General features: G+C 38.2%; 2 protein-coding genes and 1 long non-coding RNA gene across 3 annotated transcripts; 1 reads left to right on the top strand and 2 right to left on the bottom strand.

Moving 5' to 3' along the window:
- Window positions 1–219: 219 nt before the first annotated feature.
- LOC103701270 (V-type proton ATPase 16 kDa proteolipid subunit) lies at window positions 220–3,736 on the bottom strand. Its single transcript, XM_008783277.6, has 3 exons — window positions 3,557–3,736; window positions 3,185–3,470; window positions 220–549 (listed from the first exon to the last, which is right to left on the bottom strand). The coding sequence occupies exons 1-3, from the start codon at window positions 3,630–3,632 to the stop codon at window positions 417–419; spliced, it is 495 nt and encodes a 164-aa protein (XP_008781499.1). The 5' UTR covers window positions 3,633–3,736; the 3' UTR covers window positions 220–416.
- Window positions 3,737–5,390: 1,654 nt separating this feature from the next.
- LOC103701393 (fatty acid amide hydrolase-like) lies at window positions 5,391–15,801 on the bottom strand. The gene is made up of 20 exons (XM_039133906.3): window positions 15,397–15,801; window positions 15,170–15,279; window positions 14,762–14,822; window positions 14,412–14,599; window positions 13,996–14,119; window positions 12,778–12,855; window positions 12,533–12,680; window positions 12,010–12,122; window positions 10,968–11,043; window positions 10,797–10,868; window positions 10,650–10,698; window positions 10,362–10,433; window positions 10,107–10,187; window positions 9,822–9,925; window positions 9,633–9,725; window positions 8,459–8,527; window positions 6,832–6,896; window positions 6,645–6,706; window positions 6,475–6,570; window positions 5,391–5,729 (listed from the first exon to the last, which is right to left on the bottom strand). Exons 1-20 carry the CDS (start codon window positions 15,494–15,496, stop codon window positions 5,667–5,669), a joined length of 1,824 nt encoding a protein of 607 aa, XP_038989834.3. The 5' UTR covers window positions 15,497–15,801; the 3' UTR covers window positions 5,391–5,666.
- On the top strand, window positions 10,945–11,279 carry LOC148714147 (uncharacterized). Its single transcript, XR_015977390.2, has 2 exons — window positions 10,945–11,085; window positions 11,163–11,279. It is a non-coding gene; the product is annotated as an uncharacterized LOC148714147 (long non-coding RNA).
- Window positions 15,802–17,604: the final 1,803 nt, after the last annotated feature.

The following is a 17,604-nucleotide window of genomic DNA, read 5'->3' as shown; positions in this document are numbered from 1 at the left end:
TCACGGAGCCTTGCAACCACCAACAGTATGCCGATCACAATTAGCCAAACCGGCTGGAGAGACTGGCAATCGTCGCCTCTCGTCTGCTACTACCACTAATACATCGGCTGAAGCAAATATGAACACTATATGAACCTTTAAACATGACTCGTGGAACAAATTACTGTACCCGTTCATCGCAAACACAGCATTCCCAAGAAAGAACAACAGCCGAACAACTGAGACTCAAGCAGGCGTTTGCTTGCATAACTATCGATAAATTTATAGATGTCAGATCACAAAGTGGAAAGATCTTTTGCGACATCTGGAAATACCAATCCCAATGGAACCACAAAATTAACAAAATTCTCAAAGTGCATGTTCAATATAATTATTACAAAGGCCCATAGAATCATTTATAGCCAGCTGCTCGTGTCTCAGTCCGCCCGAGATTGGCCAGCACGAGAGGAAAGGATGATGCCAACAATGAGACCGTAGAGGGCCAGTGCTTCAGCGAAAATGAGAATGAGAATCATGCCCACAAAAAGTTTTGGCTGCTGTGCATTGGCCCTGCAAAGAATATGAACCAGAAACCATCAAATTTGGTGCTGTCATATGAAAACCATCGTGCTCAGACATTTTGTCATGCTACGAATTAATCTAAGTCGAGCAAATTGGGATTTTTAAAATAGTTGATCAAAGACAACGGTCACACAGCTCATAAACACCCAATTAACAGGTAAAGATAAGAACAATGCAGAGATTATAGCTACTCATCTGAATGAAGTGACAGAGTAAATCATAAGACAATGGCTAGTTTTTTACATTAGGCCCATCATGATATGAGAAGGATCAAGTCATCCATTCTACAGAAATCATAAGATGCAAAATGCTCCTATCAGGCTATAGGCTACTTCAGACATCTGACCAGCCATAAGCTACAAGCATTACATCACGCCTAATATCGGCACCTCCACACCTCACTATGACCATTATCAACATTTGAAATCAAAAACATTTGATGCCAGTTGAACAAGCACTCGTCCGCAATGCGTTCCTATTAAGCCTGCATTCCCTACCAGCACAAGCTTTACAAAATCCTTGCTAAAGTCTAACTTCCATGTTTTGTAATGTTGTCTTGCCGCCTTCCAAATCTTTTGATGTAACCCATCATCAACGGGGCCTCTGATACATGTGCAATACTGTTCCAGTTGCTTGTCCACTAAATTGATTTGGTGGGACACCTATGCCTATTATTCATTACAAAAATTATCTTTTTAGTGTTAGTGCATCATGACTCCATAATCTCATGCAAAAGACATCTTGTGTAACTTGATCTTCTCTACTTTTTAACATTGCGATCATATAACAATTCCAACTTAGTGCCATCTTATGAAATAGAAAGCCTCAGTTATATCCAACAATCACAGCCAAAAAGCATACTCCACTTCTTCAACCCGACAAAAATAAAAGTCTACATTTATTTCAATGTTTCAGTAAATTAGATAGATTGCAGGAATGACCAAGCTTGCATCATTTGGCTATTGGTGTTGGTCATAAACTTGTTACAATTTCCATTTGCAAACCAGAGTTTCATTCCATGCATCAAGTTACTAATTAGTTTTCCAGTTCTAGTTATCATATCCACAGCTACACGTACAAACCATATTTTGCCTCATCAACTCTTCCAAAAACAGCAAACAGCTCAGCACCTTCTCTAGCACATCTGTAATCATTACATGTCTTACAAGTACACATTACAGAAGAGGGGGAAATTTCTTGCTCAACACCTTCACAGCTACACCAAGTTAATTTCCACAGTCATTTCCACATAAGGTTAACTCATCCTAGTAATGGCACTTAAATCCTTCAACCTTCTTCAAATATTGTTTAAAATCAGTTGGTGGTTTAGTCTCAAAGTCAGTAAGCTATGTTCATATACAAATGTGGTACAGTTACAAAACTTTTGTCTAAATATTATAAAAGTTCTACTTTGATTTATACATGGAGGAAGGTTCACAAAAAGCCAGTAGTGGTGAGGTCATATTCTGAAGAAGGAAATTACTTTTCCTCCAAACAAACAAAAAAAAAATGCTAATCACAAGTGGATGCCATCAGAACAGTTGATGCCAAAGTAGTAATAAAGCAAATATTCTTTCCCAAAAACTGTTATAACAGAAATAAGCGTTATCAATCTACTAACAAACAAATAACTCTGATACAACATCAATACACAAACAATTATTATTTAATTTCTGAGTAAAATGAAGCAAAGAATTCACAAATTGAATACGAATTGTAGACATCAGCCAAGTAGCAATGCATGGAAGCACGCAGGCCCATGATCATCTACAGAAGCAGAAACCTCAAATTATAATGATAAACAAATTACATCTTATCTTAGATGTGAGTGATCACAGAAAAAGGGAACTGCTAAATAGCAAATAACTAGACAGAAAATAATAAAAAATCTCTCTGAAACAACAATTGAAGAGTCGGATGTACTAATCGATCTCTGCTCAACTATAACACATTCACTTTTTTACAAAAACCTGTCATGAAAAATTTACAAACTATTATGGATAATAATTCGAACCATAGAACTAGCAAGACAATGTAGAACGGTAAAATCAGTCATACTTTCCAACACCATCTTCTGCAACCACAAAAAAAGTAGAAAGACTGGAACTCGACAAATTTTACAACCCGAAAACAGCAGAAAGACCCAAAGATTGATTATTTGAAAATTTAAACCATGATCAGAATAATAATGGATTCCATCTAATTTCTCTTAATCTCGCTCCCAATTCTCAATCCTACGTAAAATTGAGATCTCCCATAATCCTTCACCTCATCACCTGTAACCATGGCCAAAAACTACAAGCCACATCCCATCACTTATCATCCTTAACATCATCATCACCCACGTGAACTTTTTTCTCTAGAATCTGACAATACGGAAAGGCATGCATTCGCCACAAAAACCTATCAAAATCAGGCCTTGCGGAGTAATGAGACTGATACTCCTTACCTCTACATATATTAACTAAAATCATATTATCAATCTTTCGACATGAATTAGTCGTCATAGAAGAAGTAGCAAAAGATCACAGATTAAATAGGCACCACTCAACCAGACAACACAAATGAATCTAGGAATCCAGAAATCCAGATCAAGAAATTAGAAGAGGCAATAAAAGGTTACCGGACTCCAGCATCGCCAACGATCCCAATAGCCATGCCCGCGGATAGCCCCGCAAGCCCACAAGCCAACCCGGAGGAAAGATGAGCGTAGCCATCGAAGAGGTAATACGACTTGGCCTTAGGGTTTATCCCTGTGCTAATGATCACCGCGATGATCAACCCGTAGATCCCGAGCACTCCGGCCATGACCACGGGCACGATCGACTTCATCACCAGCTCCGGCCGCATCACTCCCATCGACGCCACCCCCACCCCGCTCTTCGCCGTCCCGTACGCCGCCCCCATACCTAAAATCCACCAGAGAAAACCTCATCAAGAAGCGAAAACCCCAGATCGGAGATCCGAAGAAACCCTAGAGGGACCGTGGGATCACATGAGAAGACGAGGGCTGCCGCCGCGCCGAGGAATCCGAAGAAGGGGGCGGTCTCGTCGCCGCTGAAGCTCGACATCGTCGCGGAGATCCAAGAAACCTTAGAGATCTCTGGAAACCCTAACCTATTTATAGAATTTCGGGGGGAGGGGGGGGGGGGGTGAGAGGAAGGAAAGAATTGGGGCTATGAGAAGAGAGGGGGTTTAGAAGAGCCCGAAAGGCTTCTCGTGATTGAGGAGGTATGAGAGTGAACCTGGATTTTGATTAATTTACACGTTTCACCAGAATCGTCGGAGTTCGATGCAAGGAGATTTGCGGAAATGTATAAGTATTTTATTATCTCGTATGATTGGGTGGGTAATATATGAGGCTGATCGGGAGTCACCCGTGAGTTGCATGGACAAATCATGATCACGCGAAAAGGCTTGATTTCATTGGGGCATACGTTGCCACGTAGGATGAGGTTGCAACCGGGTTAGCCTAGTCCAGGGGACTGGCCTTTTGGGTGCCAAATTCACTTGCATTTTGGATCACATTTAGGCCTGGTCTACTTTTGGATAATTTATATGGAGTTTCCATGTTAACATCAGGTCTATCGTCCATATTGTGAAAGAGTTACATTCCTACTTACTTACATGTATCACTTCCCAAGATTTCTAAATCTGGTGGGAAGAACATCATCTTCAGCTGTATCTGGGCTCCAAGACATTCATGCATTTTTAAAATTGGTTTTGCTTTCAAAGTAACCTCATGTTGCCAGGTTGGTAAGTTCTTTGCTTGTGATATATCAAATAATTTGGGATCAAATCCCAACGTCATTAGGATTTGGATGTTAGGGATATGGTATCCCAAGCCATCCACATCTTTGGATACGTGGTTTTTAAATTTCTCCGGTGCAGAATATAATTTTTCGGTAAAACAGCTTAATCTTCAAATTGATCTCAGTTTTTAATACCACATAGCTGATAAATTAATAGTCTTGACTTTTTTATTATTTGGTAGTTAATTAAGAATTTAGAAAATCCAATGACTCAAATATGTTAAAAAAATAAAATTAATAGTTGTAATTAATCGAGGCAAGTTGAGCCCAAGCACTGCGAGCTTATGAGTTGCACCGAAGAACTAATAAATAATTATGTATTCATTTATGGATATTCCTTTCTACCCTGGTCTTCTTCTTCTTCTTCTTCTCCAATCGAATCCATGGAGATGGCTCCCGCCGCTCTCCCCAAATCTGGAGCCGCCTCCAAGTGCTACAGCGCCCTTGCCTCGACGTGGGATCTGGTAACCGGTCCGAACCCTAACTCTCCTCGATTCCACTCCGCGACGAGGTCGAAGCCATCACCGCAACGGGTTTGCTCATGAATGGAATATGGACGCGTCAGCGATCGCCAGAATGCTTAATAGGTTATTCCCACAATGGCTGCTTTAATCAGTGTCTTCCTCCCTTCTGTTTTTGGTATCTAATAAGAAAGGGGTGATCTTTTTTCTTATTTAGTGAAAAGAATTGATCTTTTTGGTTTGAACTCTTGGATTGGAACTTAGTGGTCTAGTAGTTTATTAGGTGGATTGTGAGTTATATGATATGAAAAATCCAAACTTTATTCAAGAAAAATGATTCCTCTGGAAAGTCTACCAGAGTAGATGATGATTCAAGCTGTATGCATATATTGCATAGAAACTTATTGGCATTGGTAACATGTTTGTTCTGCAGACTAATGCATCCTTTGTCCTGTGGTTTATAGGCATGGGAATATTGATATTAATCATATTCACTAATTTAGCATAAGGAACAATTTGGTTGGGAATAGTGGTTCAGAATTCATGAAAAATGTGGTGAATTCAGAAAAAAATTCAGTGAGGATTTGCATATTATATAATTAGGGAACAATAAAAGGAACTAAGCTTACTAATGTTCACATATATGGCCAATCCCAACTTTACAGTACTGGAATCATTCACACCCTATAATATGGTGTTGAAGGCACTGCCCTCTTTGCGTGATAATTACCCAGATCAAAATGCCACTCCTTTTGTTTAATGATGGCTCAACTAACTTTCTGCCTTCCTCTAGGCCAACATTTTTTTGGAAATATAGCATAACCGGCTTTCTCTATTCCTTCTTCAGGAGGTCATAGAACACCTTTGGCTTTCTGTAACTACCAATGCATAGAGCCTGTCACCACAAAATACATTAACTCAGTTATCTATTGGAAATGAGCATAGGACTTGCAAGAAACACCAAAAATGGGCTTATCCCTCTCAGTACATGAATAGTATTGTCACAACTATAGTGTTGAAATTTAACATATTACATCCTTCTCAAGCAAGGTCATCAAATGAAGCATTGGTCTTAAAATTTCTGAGAGCTAAGATCCAAAATCTTATGAAGCACATTTTAGTTCATTCTTTGGGTGCCCATAGTCTTTTTAACTAAATATCAACTATGTTAAAAGGGCACAGTAACAAATAGTACAGACCTTAGTCTTAATGCAACTGCAAGTAAACACCGAAGTTTAATCAATTTATTTGAACTTAGTGTGTAAGCAAACACTGAAACTAGGCATGATTTTAGATGTTTTAGCATTAGTCCTTTGTGGTTCTAACATAAAATATGTGATTCATGCTATTTGTATAGATGTATGGACAAGTAGATGTGCTTTACATGTAACCAACCAATGCTGAGTAGATGAGAGAGCTGCATCTTTAGATTTTTTTATTAATACTATTTACATTGGTTATCTTTTCTTTTGCCAACAAATTAAGATTGGAAAAGAAATCAAAAATGTCTTGTTCTAAGTGCCGGACATTCAACATTTCTTTTGCCAACAAATTAAGACTGGAAAAGGAATCAAAAATTTGCTCCTCTAGATCCACGAATAAACCAACAAATTACTTGATGTTGCAAAATTACTGCTTACCTCCATGGCAAATGCTAAATGGAGTAAGGTTGCTTCGGACCATGGTCTCCCAATAAACTGAAGGCCAATAGGCATGCCCCCCTTGTCATACCCAACCTTTGAAGTAGCATAGCCTTTAGAATAAAGATAGAGTAGGTATCTAATACAAATAGGAGTTGGAAAAGATGTACCATAGTAGTAATTGTAGGCAAGCCAAGAAAATTTCCTGCTATTGAGAACCTCACAAGTGCCGCTGGAAAAAGATACAAGGATCAAGTTACTCCCCTAAAATCTAAGAAAACCATATGAAAATGATGAAAAACGCAATTTTGAGCTTTTGAAAGGATATCCAAGCTCCACAATCTAGATTTCTAGTACCTCCATTTATGTAATCGAGTTCTCCACTATTCAAGGCATCACTTAGCAGTGGGTATGCAGTGACACTGTATATGAGAAAAAAACGTAAACATCTTACATATAAGAAACAAATTTATGTAGGAGGAAAACTATGAGCATCTATCCTACTATTACCATACCTCTTATTTTAAAAAAATATATGAACAACTGAAGTTTGGTTCCAAAATAAAGTGCCATTCAGTTGACAATTATTAGATAATCGTAACAAAATGGCCTCTTAGGATGCACAGAAGTGATCAATACAGTAATCCACCCTACTATTTTTGCACTTTTTGTTTTTAAGAATATACTAATGTCCGAACTTTGCCTCCAAAATAAATTGCCATTCTGCTGACAATTATTAGATCATTATAGTAAAATGGCCACTTAGGATGCACAAAAGTGATCAATATAGCAATGCCATGTTATCTGTTCCCAAGGACAATTATTTTCCGATCAACTTATGTTTCTCTTCTTCTGCACGAATACAATCAAATTAGTTGAAGGTATAGTGTTATGGTATCAAGATATTAATTTGGCTATGCATGTGTGCTGCTTTAAAGCATTGTTATCTCATTATAAGGTGATGCATTGCTTACTGCTTTACTTCATGTTGTCATATCCTTCCAAATCAGTGCTCAACAAAGCAGCAAAGGGAAATGCATTCGTGTGGTTCTTTTTTTTTATACACCTTATTTGTATGGGAATGATCAACATACAGACTCCTACAGATTGCTATCAACAAAAATCTTGCTTAATTTCCTACTGTCTTTTCTTATATGAAATCTTTAGCAATCGACTTTATGAGAATGTTGTCAAATCCAGTAAATGTGCGTATGTAGAAAATTCCAACAAGTGTCTTCAGAGGCGGATGGAGCATGGAACTATGTGATGGAGAATATCAGATCTGCAGTTCAGTTTTTTGAGCATTGGTTCCATTTATGGAGCTTTCTATTATAGTGGTGCTCCACTTTATAAGCTGCTTCCCTTTTCCTTATCTTGGCCATCTTGATGATGCAAATACTTCTTTATTGATTAATTTCTTTTGTTAGTTTTAAGATAGAACTACACATCTTAGTGAGGACAAATTTTATTCGATCATGCTGCCTTCTGGTCAATATACAAATTAGGAATAGAGGGAAATGAGTTAACTGACAACATGAAGGCGTCGGAGAATACAATGGCAAATTAACCAAACAAAATATAATGACATGCTCAATTACCGAGTAAAAAATCACACTAACTATACCTGTCATCTGCCTGTGCTTTTGCCGAGATGATAACTCTATCCGTATGAGGTTATTATAACCAAGGATATAAGTCCTGGTGCCAGTACACTTGCCTGGTCGCCTGCCCACATAACCTGTGCAGGTCATCTGATGGCATGGTATGTGCTCTGTGTGTGTTGTTGGACTGGTCTGTGTCAAAACTGAAAATGTTTCACAATGACCATGCATGATTGGTGATTTACATGGATTATAAATGGGTTAAGAAGACTTTTCCAATTTATGAGGCTTAAGAAACTTTAAACATATCCATAACCCCATAACCTACTTAAACATATTTATCTGCATATTTTGCTAACAGTAGTATGGTTGAAGCATAATACCCAGTTGTCGGTGTGACAATGACATCCGCCCTTTCAAAAATCTTCTTATGGAAGTACATCTGACGGTTCCTGGAGATATATGGTAAAAAAGGACCATGCCGTTATGCACAACCAAAACTTTGATTTACATGATTTGCATGACAAACCATGGTGTCTATGTATGTATGCATGTACTGATGCTGATGGACATAGGTTTTGCTGTCTACGTAAGAGTAGGTCAAACATGCTATTTAGAAATAAAAGAATTGAAGAATTATTGGCTAGATTACCAAATAAATAAATAAATATTATATTTATATCGCTAATTTTTCAAGGTATCAATATCAAGCATCATTAAACAAATATATTTCACAATATACATGTGATAGCAGTTCATCCAATAAAGGATTTTAGCATCACACGTACAAGTGCAAGGCCCTGGCAGACCACATATAACTAAACTTGCATTCTAGCATGAGATGGTGTTTGACTGTCAGAGATTGTTTTGTGCATGTCATGACAAGAACCAATCCTTTATCTGTTATACTTGAGATTATTAGAATTCCCAATAGTGGAAAGTTTTTTTTTAGAGGGGGGGGGGGGGGGGGGGGTACAATAGTGATAAAGTATTAAAAATGGTTAAGGGCCTAATTATTGGCATCTTTTCCTTCTCATAGTTTGCTTTGGGAGTCATAGCTCAATTCCTGTTGTTTATTAGTATCACTCATGGATGTCTATTATTGATCAGCCACTTCTTCTAATATCTATCTTATCCTTCTGCTTCAAAGAATAAGATACTGCATTTTCATCTAAATTCCTCACTTTCCCATTTTGAGGGCCTTATAGATTTGCCTTTTTTCACATGACAGAAATGAATAATTAGATATTAAGGCATTGAATCATTACATCTCTTATTTAAACTTGCAAGGCTCATAAGCCATAACCATTATTGTTCTTCTAAATTAGCAGCAATGCTGAAAGGCAAAATTAAGAAAGGATGTAAGCGGATCTTAATTGGAGTTTTCAATTTAGTACACATATTCAACTGCCTTACCTCATAAGAAAATGGCAATAGAACTGGAGCCTTTACGTGCATTAATATGATATTGACATTTCAATATAAAGATGAACATCTTTAAAGTAAAAAAATGCTGCAAAAACTAATGGTTCTCTTGGTACTGCCATGCTGAAGTACCTTATCCGCTGAGCATTCAAATAATCCTTGCTGCTGAATGAACGGTAGACACGAAGAGCTATTCTTGCATCCCACCCTATCTCTGCAAAATTCCTATAGTAATACAAGGACATAATGTAAGGTCCTATATTTATGATTTTAACACCACTGGCAGAACTGATTAAACTGCATCCAGGTAAAGCTACTTACAGTTTTTCGAGATGTGGAGCCAATGAAGCAGTGCATTCAGATCCAATTGTTATATAATGAGCCAAACGCATCTCTTCTATCTCAGGTACAGTCACAGCCAGAGTCTTACAGGTAGGAAAGCTCCATTTGATTAGAAAATGATGTTTCAATATTTACTTATGTTAGCATATGGAACTTTTCGTGTACATTAGAAAATCAGAGGATGCTGGAACTTTTACTAGGATGGTTGAAGAAAAGAAGGCACTTCGCTCTATGAACTAAGGCAGTTAAATAAAATGCTAGTACCTTCCACCCATAATGCTTGCATAGCATTTGCAAAGCTTGGTCACAGCAATTTCTAATTTCACTTGTGCAGTCATTAAACCACTGATTTTTCCAAACAAGAATTACATCATGTTAGCATCTGTCTCCGAAATACAATAAAAAGAAAGAGTTTGTATGAAACTGAAATTGATCCATCAAACTGGATTAATTGTAAGAATGCTTAGTATTAATTGTAAGAATGCTTAGTTCCGAAATGTTTGGAAATTCAGAGCTAACCTCCCCATATTTGGCTAATTTGATGTTCGTGATTGATTGTGTGGATGTCAGCAGAGGAAAACTCAATTTAGGCTGGAGGATTCTCGAAAAAAAAGAGAAGAAAAAAAAAATTCAACTTATCAGACTCCTGAAAAAAATGAATTTCACAATACTAGTAACAGAATCTCTTCACAGCACCCAAGCACAATGAAGAGAACTTTTTCTGCTTTCTTTAATTTATGAAGAATGAAAGAAAAAGCACTGCTTAAATATGTCTGAGATATGAGGAATGGGGGACGATTTTCTCACCTGCAAAGGTGCTTGGTGACCAGAGAGGTTACCAGAAATAGCTGCATAACTGGTATGAACAAGAATGTTTATTTAGATAGTAATTGATTGCAGCAGGACCTTACAAAAAATAGAAATGTTTGTGATCTTATGGAATCAAATACTGACACTATTAGTGCATCTTCAACAGTTGCTGCTAATATGCCTGGCATTCCAACTGTCCAATTCAGCGGAAGGGTACTGAAACAACGACATAAAATGCCTATCAGGATGGTAGGGGGAATATAGCGTACAAGCAATGGAGATAGTGGAGAAGCTTCTGATGGCCAGTTAATTTACCCCGAATTAGACAAGCGTCCAGAGGTCGCCTTGAAACCGACTACGCCACAGAGAGCAGCAGGCATCCGCACCGACCCTAAGCATAAGAACCTTGATAAGATCCATAGGGTTCTCGAAGGTGAATTTTCGATAAAATATCAGCCAAAGATATTACGTGTGCTAGAACTAATCAGCATATATATTATAATCATGCAGTGCTGATGAAGATTGTATGTGTAATCCTTTATCAATGATGTGTAGTAGTGAACTTGAGATCGACAAATTCTGTCATCCAGTTTTATCTTTGAAGATGGTGTTTTACTTATCTGACCATACAGTTCGTATCGCTGAAAGCAGGTGATGGTCATTTGTGTCATTAGGCAATCAAAAAGTCTGCGAGCAACATCCAAGTGAATTGCTGCTTTAAAGGGGTATTGGAAGTTGTCCATCGAATTTTTTCAGAGTCTGTTAGATGATTAAAGACTGTTACTTCTTGAAAAGCTGAACAACTTTTTCTGCGCTATGCTCAAGAGAAAAATGTCCTCAATTGTGGTTTATTGTACCAAATTCCAATGCTAATATACCACTGAAGCCATCTCCAAGGGCAAGTATTTTCAGAAGCAATTTAAAACTGCAGGCTTTTTCATCTGTACTTTTTACTGATAGTAGTGACTGTGAATCGAAAATGTGCTGACTGGTGAATGGTGTTGTGTTCGATGTCGCACGTGCAAGGGACATGTTTCAGGCCAGTCTCACAGTCACCAAGATGCTTACTTTTACTTTGGGGGGGACCTGGGAGGTTCAATGACATTATTTTCTTAACCTATAAGTAGTGCACATTAAAGACATGCAGAGAAACATCAATATTGTCTATGCTGTGTATGTTGTGGACCACTCTGAACTAGAGGCTGGCTGCCATCAAAGATTGACCCCTCCAAGAGGTCGACAACTAAAAAGATTACCAGAAATAGCTGTAGATCTGAAGGGAGAGGTAAAACATATGATCTTGCCGCGACACAGTCAGAAGTGTTACTCTGAATGAATTTATCCACAGCAAACTTACCTCCCCCATCAACACCAAGTGCAACAGGGCATAATCCAGCACACACTACTGCAGCTGATCCACTTGAGGAGCCTCCAGAAACCCTGTTGATGTTATACGGATTTCTAGTAGACCTGTAATAAATTGAAGAAATGTACTCAAGAATTAGGAAACTGAAATAAAAACTGCTATCTTAGCTAGTCCTGTTCTCTGCCTCTCTCTTTTTTTTTGCCTAGCTATAATTTTTTTTCCGAGGCAAGCACTTGTTTGAATAATTCAGAATAGTTTAGAGTAAGTGCTGGAATAACTTGGATCAAGGCTTTCACTAGAACAGCTGTTCCATGACCATCCCAACACTAATAACATATTAATCACACGGATTACTCCCTGTTCCGTCTGCTATTTCAACATCATAGGGGACCTTGGTAACCATCGAACCTTGTCCCAACTATATGAAATCAGTTTTATAAATTCTCATTTGCCAAGTATTCCTATTTAGGACTATGATGATGCTTCGAGGGAAAAGAGAAGGGCATGTTTGTACCCATAGTGAGGATTGATCCCGCTGGTCCCGGCACCGAGTTCATGCATGTTAGTCTTGCCAACAAATATAGCACCACATGATCTCAATTGCTTGACACAGGTTGCATCATTAGTACAAGGTCTCACCTTGTGCAACCACTTTGTTCCTCCTATAAAAACCAGCATTCCAACCATAGAAGAATGTGACAACTATATGGAGAAGTAGCTGAACATAGATTTCTAAAAACTGACACTAGAACATGATACCAGTAGTAGTATAGGGCAGGCAATCGATCTCATCTTTGATGGCAACTAGTACTCCATCCATCACTGAAATTGGGGCCCCTGATGAGGACCATTACAGCAGTTAGAGACACAGGAACACAACATTAAGTTTCACAGCTCAGCTGCAATACCTTCTCACCTTCCAAACTAACTACTACTGCGGCTTTTAATGTAAAAGGTACCATGGACCACATAAAATAAGCAAGCGCTTCCAAAAAAATAAACTGGCATTAATTGTAAGAGGGACAGAGAGATCGCTTGGCATCAAGTGAAATATAATGCATGAAAAATATTTTGAATCATGGAAAAAAAGGATGGAGGGATGTATATAAGCCAGCCATACCATCGAAATTTTATGTATGATACATGATTTTGTTATCATAAACTAATGTCTTAAGGTCTCAACTCTGTTTTACACATCTTCATGCTAGCTTGATGAAGGTTTTTTCCTAATATATGGAAAATCCTCATTGTTTTATACATCTTTAACATTTTTTTTTTCTTTCTTAAAATAATGGAATAACATCCTCATTTAAATCAAAACAGAGAAAAGAAAGTGCTAAATAATCTATTGATGCAGCGGTCGCAAATAAATGATGGTAATTTGAATCAAGTTTATGAGGTGTCTCATTCTTCATATGGTTATTACTCTTTTGCTTCCATGTCCTGTGGCTAAGCATCTTTCGCATTCGCCTGTATTTGTTTGGGCTTGATTCCCTCTATGCTATCCTTAGGCTAGCTCCTCTATATCACATTTCACGCTATCAAATGAGTGGTGGCAACCTCATGATATTTTTACTGTTTCCTGGACTTATATCATGATGTTTGGCATAGTATAGCATGCACAATATGCTCGAATAGTTTCAAACAAGGTTTGCGGTGCGTACCAATTCTTATTGGGCATACATCGTATAATCGGTGGGGCATTCAGTACTCTATACCGACATCCATATCGAGGTGTACTGATTCTGTACTAATATGTAACCTAGATCAGAAGTCATTTTTTTAACGAGCTTCAGACGATCATGCTGAAAGTATGACAAATATTGGCAATTTGCAAGAAAGTACTGTATATGGTGATCAAACCTCAATAGGAACGTTACATGACGAATAAAAAAGAAAATCAAGTTGAAAAAAGAAAAAAACTGCAAGACAGCAAATTATTATTATTACAACATATTAAAGTTAGAGCATCAATACCCCTCTTGTATCGAAGTGTTGACTCTTCAGCCTGCCTTAGAATATCTCGAGCATTGTAATTGATGAAGAAAGCCATTTGGAGATCTGTAGACTCCTCCACAGCCACTGAAAATCGCTTTGCTACCTGCATATATTCATGCATAAACTTGGAGAAAACATGCAAATATTCTTGGAACAGACTTTGTTGGCGGAGCATGCATACAAGTAATCTAAATGTGCTACTGGCAGACCCAAAGCAGAGCAGAAAGAAGATTAGGTGGATGTTCTCAAGTAAGAAATGAACTGAAAACATTCTAAAAACTTTGCTTGGTCTTGAGGAAGACATTTTTATACATATGTATTCATGTACCCAAGAGAACTAAATAATCATTGGGAAACATCACTCAACAATAAATTCTTTTAGTGAGATGAAATACCGCAAGAGGAGTTGTTTCTCCTGATCTATAGGCCCTTGAGAAGTCCCGTATGGTCCAACGCTTGAAGCTAGAATCCGGACTATTCAGGGTAGATTCCAGGCAAGGAGGAAGACAATCCATGGCTTCTCGAACTCGCTCAGCAGGAGATAAGTTGTGCTTTACGAGATTAACATTTTGCTCTGCTATGTCTGCGCAATGTTTGAAACCAGTTAAGAACTAGATCTCAAGCACATTAACTAATGATGACTCAAAATTGTCTTCATTTTGCTAAGATTTGGACCATCATAAAAATTAAACAAAATAACCAATTCTTTAAGAAAAAAGAAGTTGTATTTTAGAAGAAAGTGAACCTTCCCAATTATGGGTGTTGGTGAACAGAGGTGGCTCCTGGATCACGGCAAATGAGACAAGCTGCAAGAAGTTGAGACCCGTAGTCAAAACTTCAGTTATCGAAACAAATTATCAGACCTTATTGCTTATTAAAACTCAGTGAATTCTTATGGAACTTGTGATTATTGGTATCCCAAACTAGCTTATGTGGAAATCGCTTTTCTGCAATACAAATTTCACTGGTTTCAAAGCTATCAGTAGATGTGTCATCGAAACTTTAAAAGATAATTTTTTTTACAAAAAAAAAAAGCTAAATTTTGCAAGGACCTGACGCTAGTCCTGAAGAGAATGAAGAGAGAGCAGGGGACAAGCAAAGAAGACAATGCCAAACATGTCATACGAATCAACAAAAAGAAACTTTCAAATACCTTGTGGATGAGATTATCCTTTTTCAGTATATACACCGCGATCGGTCCAAAAATCCTCGACTCCAAAATCCACACAAAGATCTTCACAAGAAACCCCGCCACCCGAGGAGCTAAAATTAAGCATCCACAAAAACCCATATCATCACACTAAAAACTAGCAGGATCAAAGAGCTTCCCAAATCCTCAAAACAATGAACTAAGCCATTCCCTGAATCAAAACAGAGTACCTTTCACATTAGCATGCAGATAGGATTCCTTGCTGTCGGGGCCAAGATTGACATCGGGGGCTGGTTTGTAGACCTTCCCTGCAGATCTGAAGAGGCCCATGAATGGAAATTTGCACTTCAATCTACGAGTGATGACAGTGCCGGCTTCTTTGACGTTTGGTGTATATATAGACGGATTAAAGGCGGAGTTAGCAAGAAAAAAGAATAACTTATGCCAAGATGAGAACAATCGGAATGTTCTTAAGAGTGGAGTGGACGAAATAAATCGAGGTGGTATCGTTTCTTGTCAACACCGTTATCTCGTGGTGGGGAGTTGGGCAAGGACAGAGTCTTGAGGTGGTCGCCTTGTTTTTAACGGTAACTTTTCCCGGGAACTGGATGGAGGGAAAGAGCCGGGAGAGCCGTGGCTTATTACCCATCCGCCACTGTGTACTAATAGGAGACAAGAATAATCCAATGGCCCACCCACCCACCCACCCAAGTCTCTCGTACATTGTTTGAGCTGGATTAATTTCTTGTTCACCGACCAAATCCCCTCATAATCCCCTACAAATCCCTCTAACGTCATCCCATCTCCTTGATTTATTCACTCCTTGTGTTGTTGTATGTGTGAGTTTAGGAGTCCATTTAATTGTTGTATTGGCTTAGATCAAATGATTTGAGAATGCCTACTATACTTAAATCTCAATTATAAAACAAGAATTGAGTGTTTGCTATGCAAAATGAGGGATAATTTCGACAATTGATCATTTACTATTCCAATTGTATCTCATGTTTGCAAATCAAATATCCCATGGGCATCCAGGCTAATATCCCATCAAGGATGGGCATAAATTGTTTTTTTGGTGGTCGCTAACATGAGCCTCGATTCGTTTTCCACCCTTACCCTAATCTCCATCGAAATTTTTCTAATCCTAGATTTTGTTCGAAATACTACGAAGCATCCATGTATCTCCAAAACCGTGAAAGAATGAAAGAATATCATGTTGATCAAATGACCTTGTTAATTGAGTGGAGCTTACTCAGAACCTCTTCTTAAATTATATTTGCATTTGAAAGTGATGGCTTCAACAATGTCCTTCATTATGTGGATGCTATACATGGCAATGTTGAACACGACATGCACTGGGGCCGAAAAATCTAGCATAAATATTAATAATAGATGTGCATAGCTTCCTAAAGCTCAGTCAGGTTTGCAAGAGAAAAACAAGTATAACCAAATTCATTGATGAGGCCCCATGATTGGTATCACTTATATCTCCATTGGCACAAAAGTTATAGGAATTTGCATTAAATGACTTGCAATTTTTTGCAATTTGCTGCGTGTCCAACTCTGAACCTATGCATTCTTCAACAAAGAGTTCACTTGCAAAATTGATGCTTGTCCAAAAGGCATTACCTATGAGTCCGAGAATGGTATACCATAATAAATAAATAAATTTAACCCATCCTGAATCCCAGAATTATGGAAACCTCCATGACTTTCTAATTGGTTATATGAATCGTGCTGCTTGCACAGTGAAAAGTCAAATATTGAGCTTAGAAAAGTTTTGCTACGGAAAACTTCCAAAGGAAGAGAGAATTTTTAACACGAAACCATTGGATGAGTGAAAGGATGGTACTCAAATGCTAGAACTCTCTCTTTTCTGGAAGAAAAAGCACAAGCTTTCTAACAAAGTAATCATATTGAGGTCTTGTAGATAATAAAACAAGCAGTGCTCAAGTCATGATAGAAGAGCTACCCCCTCCTATGATCATGTATTGGTAAAACATCAGTGCATCGTCATGATTCCGATGTGGTCGATGTCGATCGCAAACACAGACAGCCTGCTCGACAAAATTGAAGCTGCCACATGATTAAATTGAATCAAGCCAACAAGCTTGGGCTTAAATCTTTCTCAATTCTTCTCTCTCACATGATTGATTGAAGTCTGTAGGAGGTCCATATGTCTTGAGAGATAGCAACCATCCTCTCTTCTCTTCACTTGCCTACACAAGCCAAAAACTTTGATTATCCAAAGTTTTATATTTCCCATTTCTTTTCAGCGGCCTCTCATTTATTTGGCTCACTTTCCTCCTGTCCGTGATCATTTGACAACTGCCTCATCACGCTAACGAATTTAAGGATACTGAACTAATATCTACATTCCCCGTGGATGGGGGCTTCTTTTTCCCCACTTGCTTGTCTCTAGGTGTCTGGAAACACCA

The sequence above is a fragment of the Phoenix dactylifera genome, chromosome 4, assembly GCF_051530095.1.
Source record: "Phoenix dactylifera cultivar Ajwa chromosome 4, Ajwa_hap1_PhDact_Kaust_v1.1, whole genome shotgun sequence".
NCBI lineage: Eukaryota > Viridiplantae > Streptophyta > Magnoliopsida > Arecales > Arecaceae > Phoenix > Phoenix dactylifera.
Note: the sequence above shows the minus strand (reverse complement) of the source record. Positions and strands in the feature narration are given on the sequence as shown.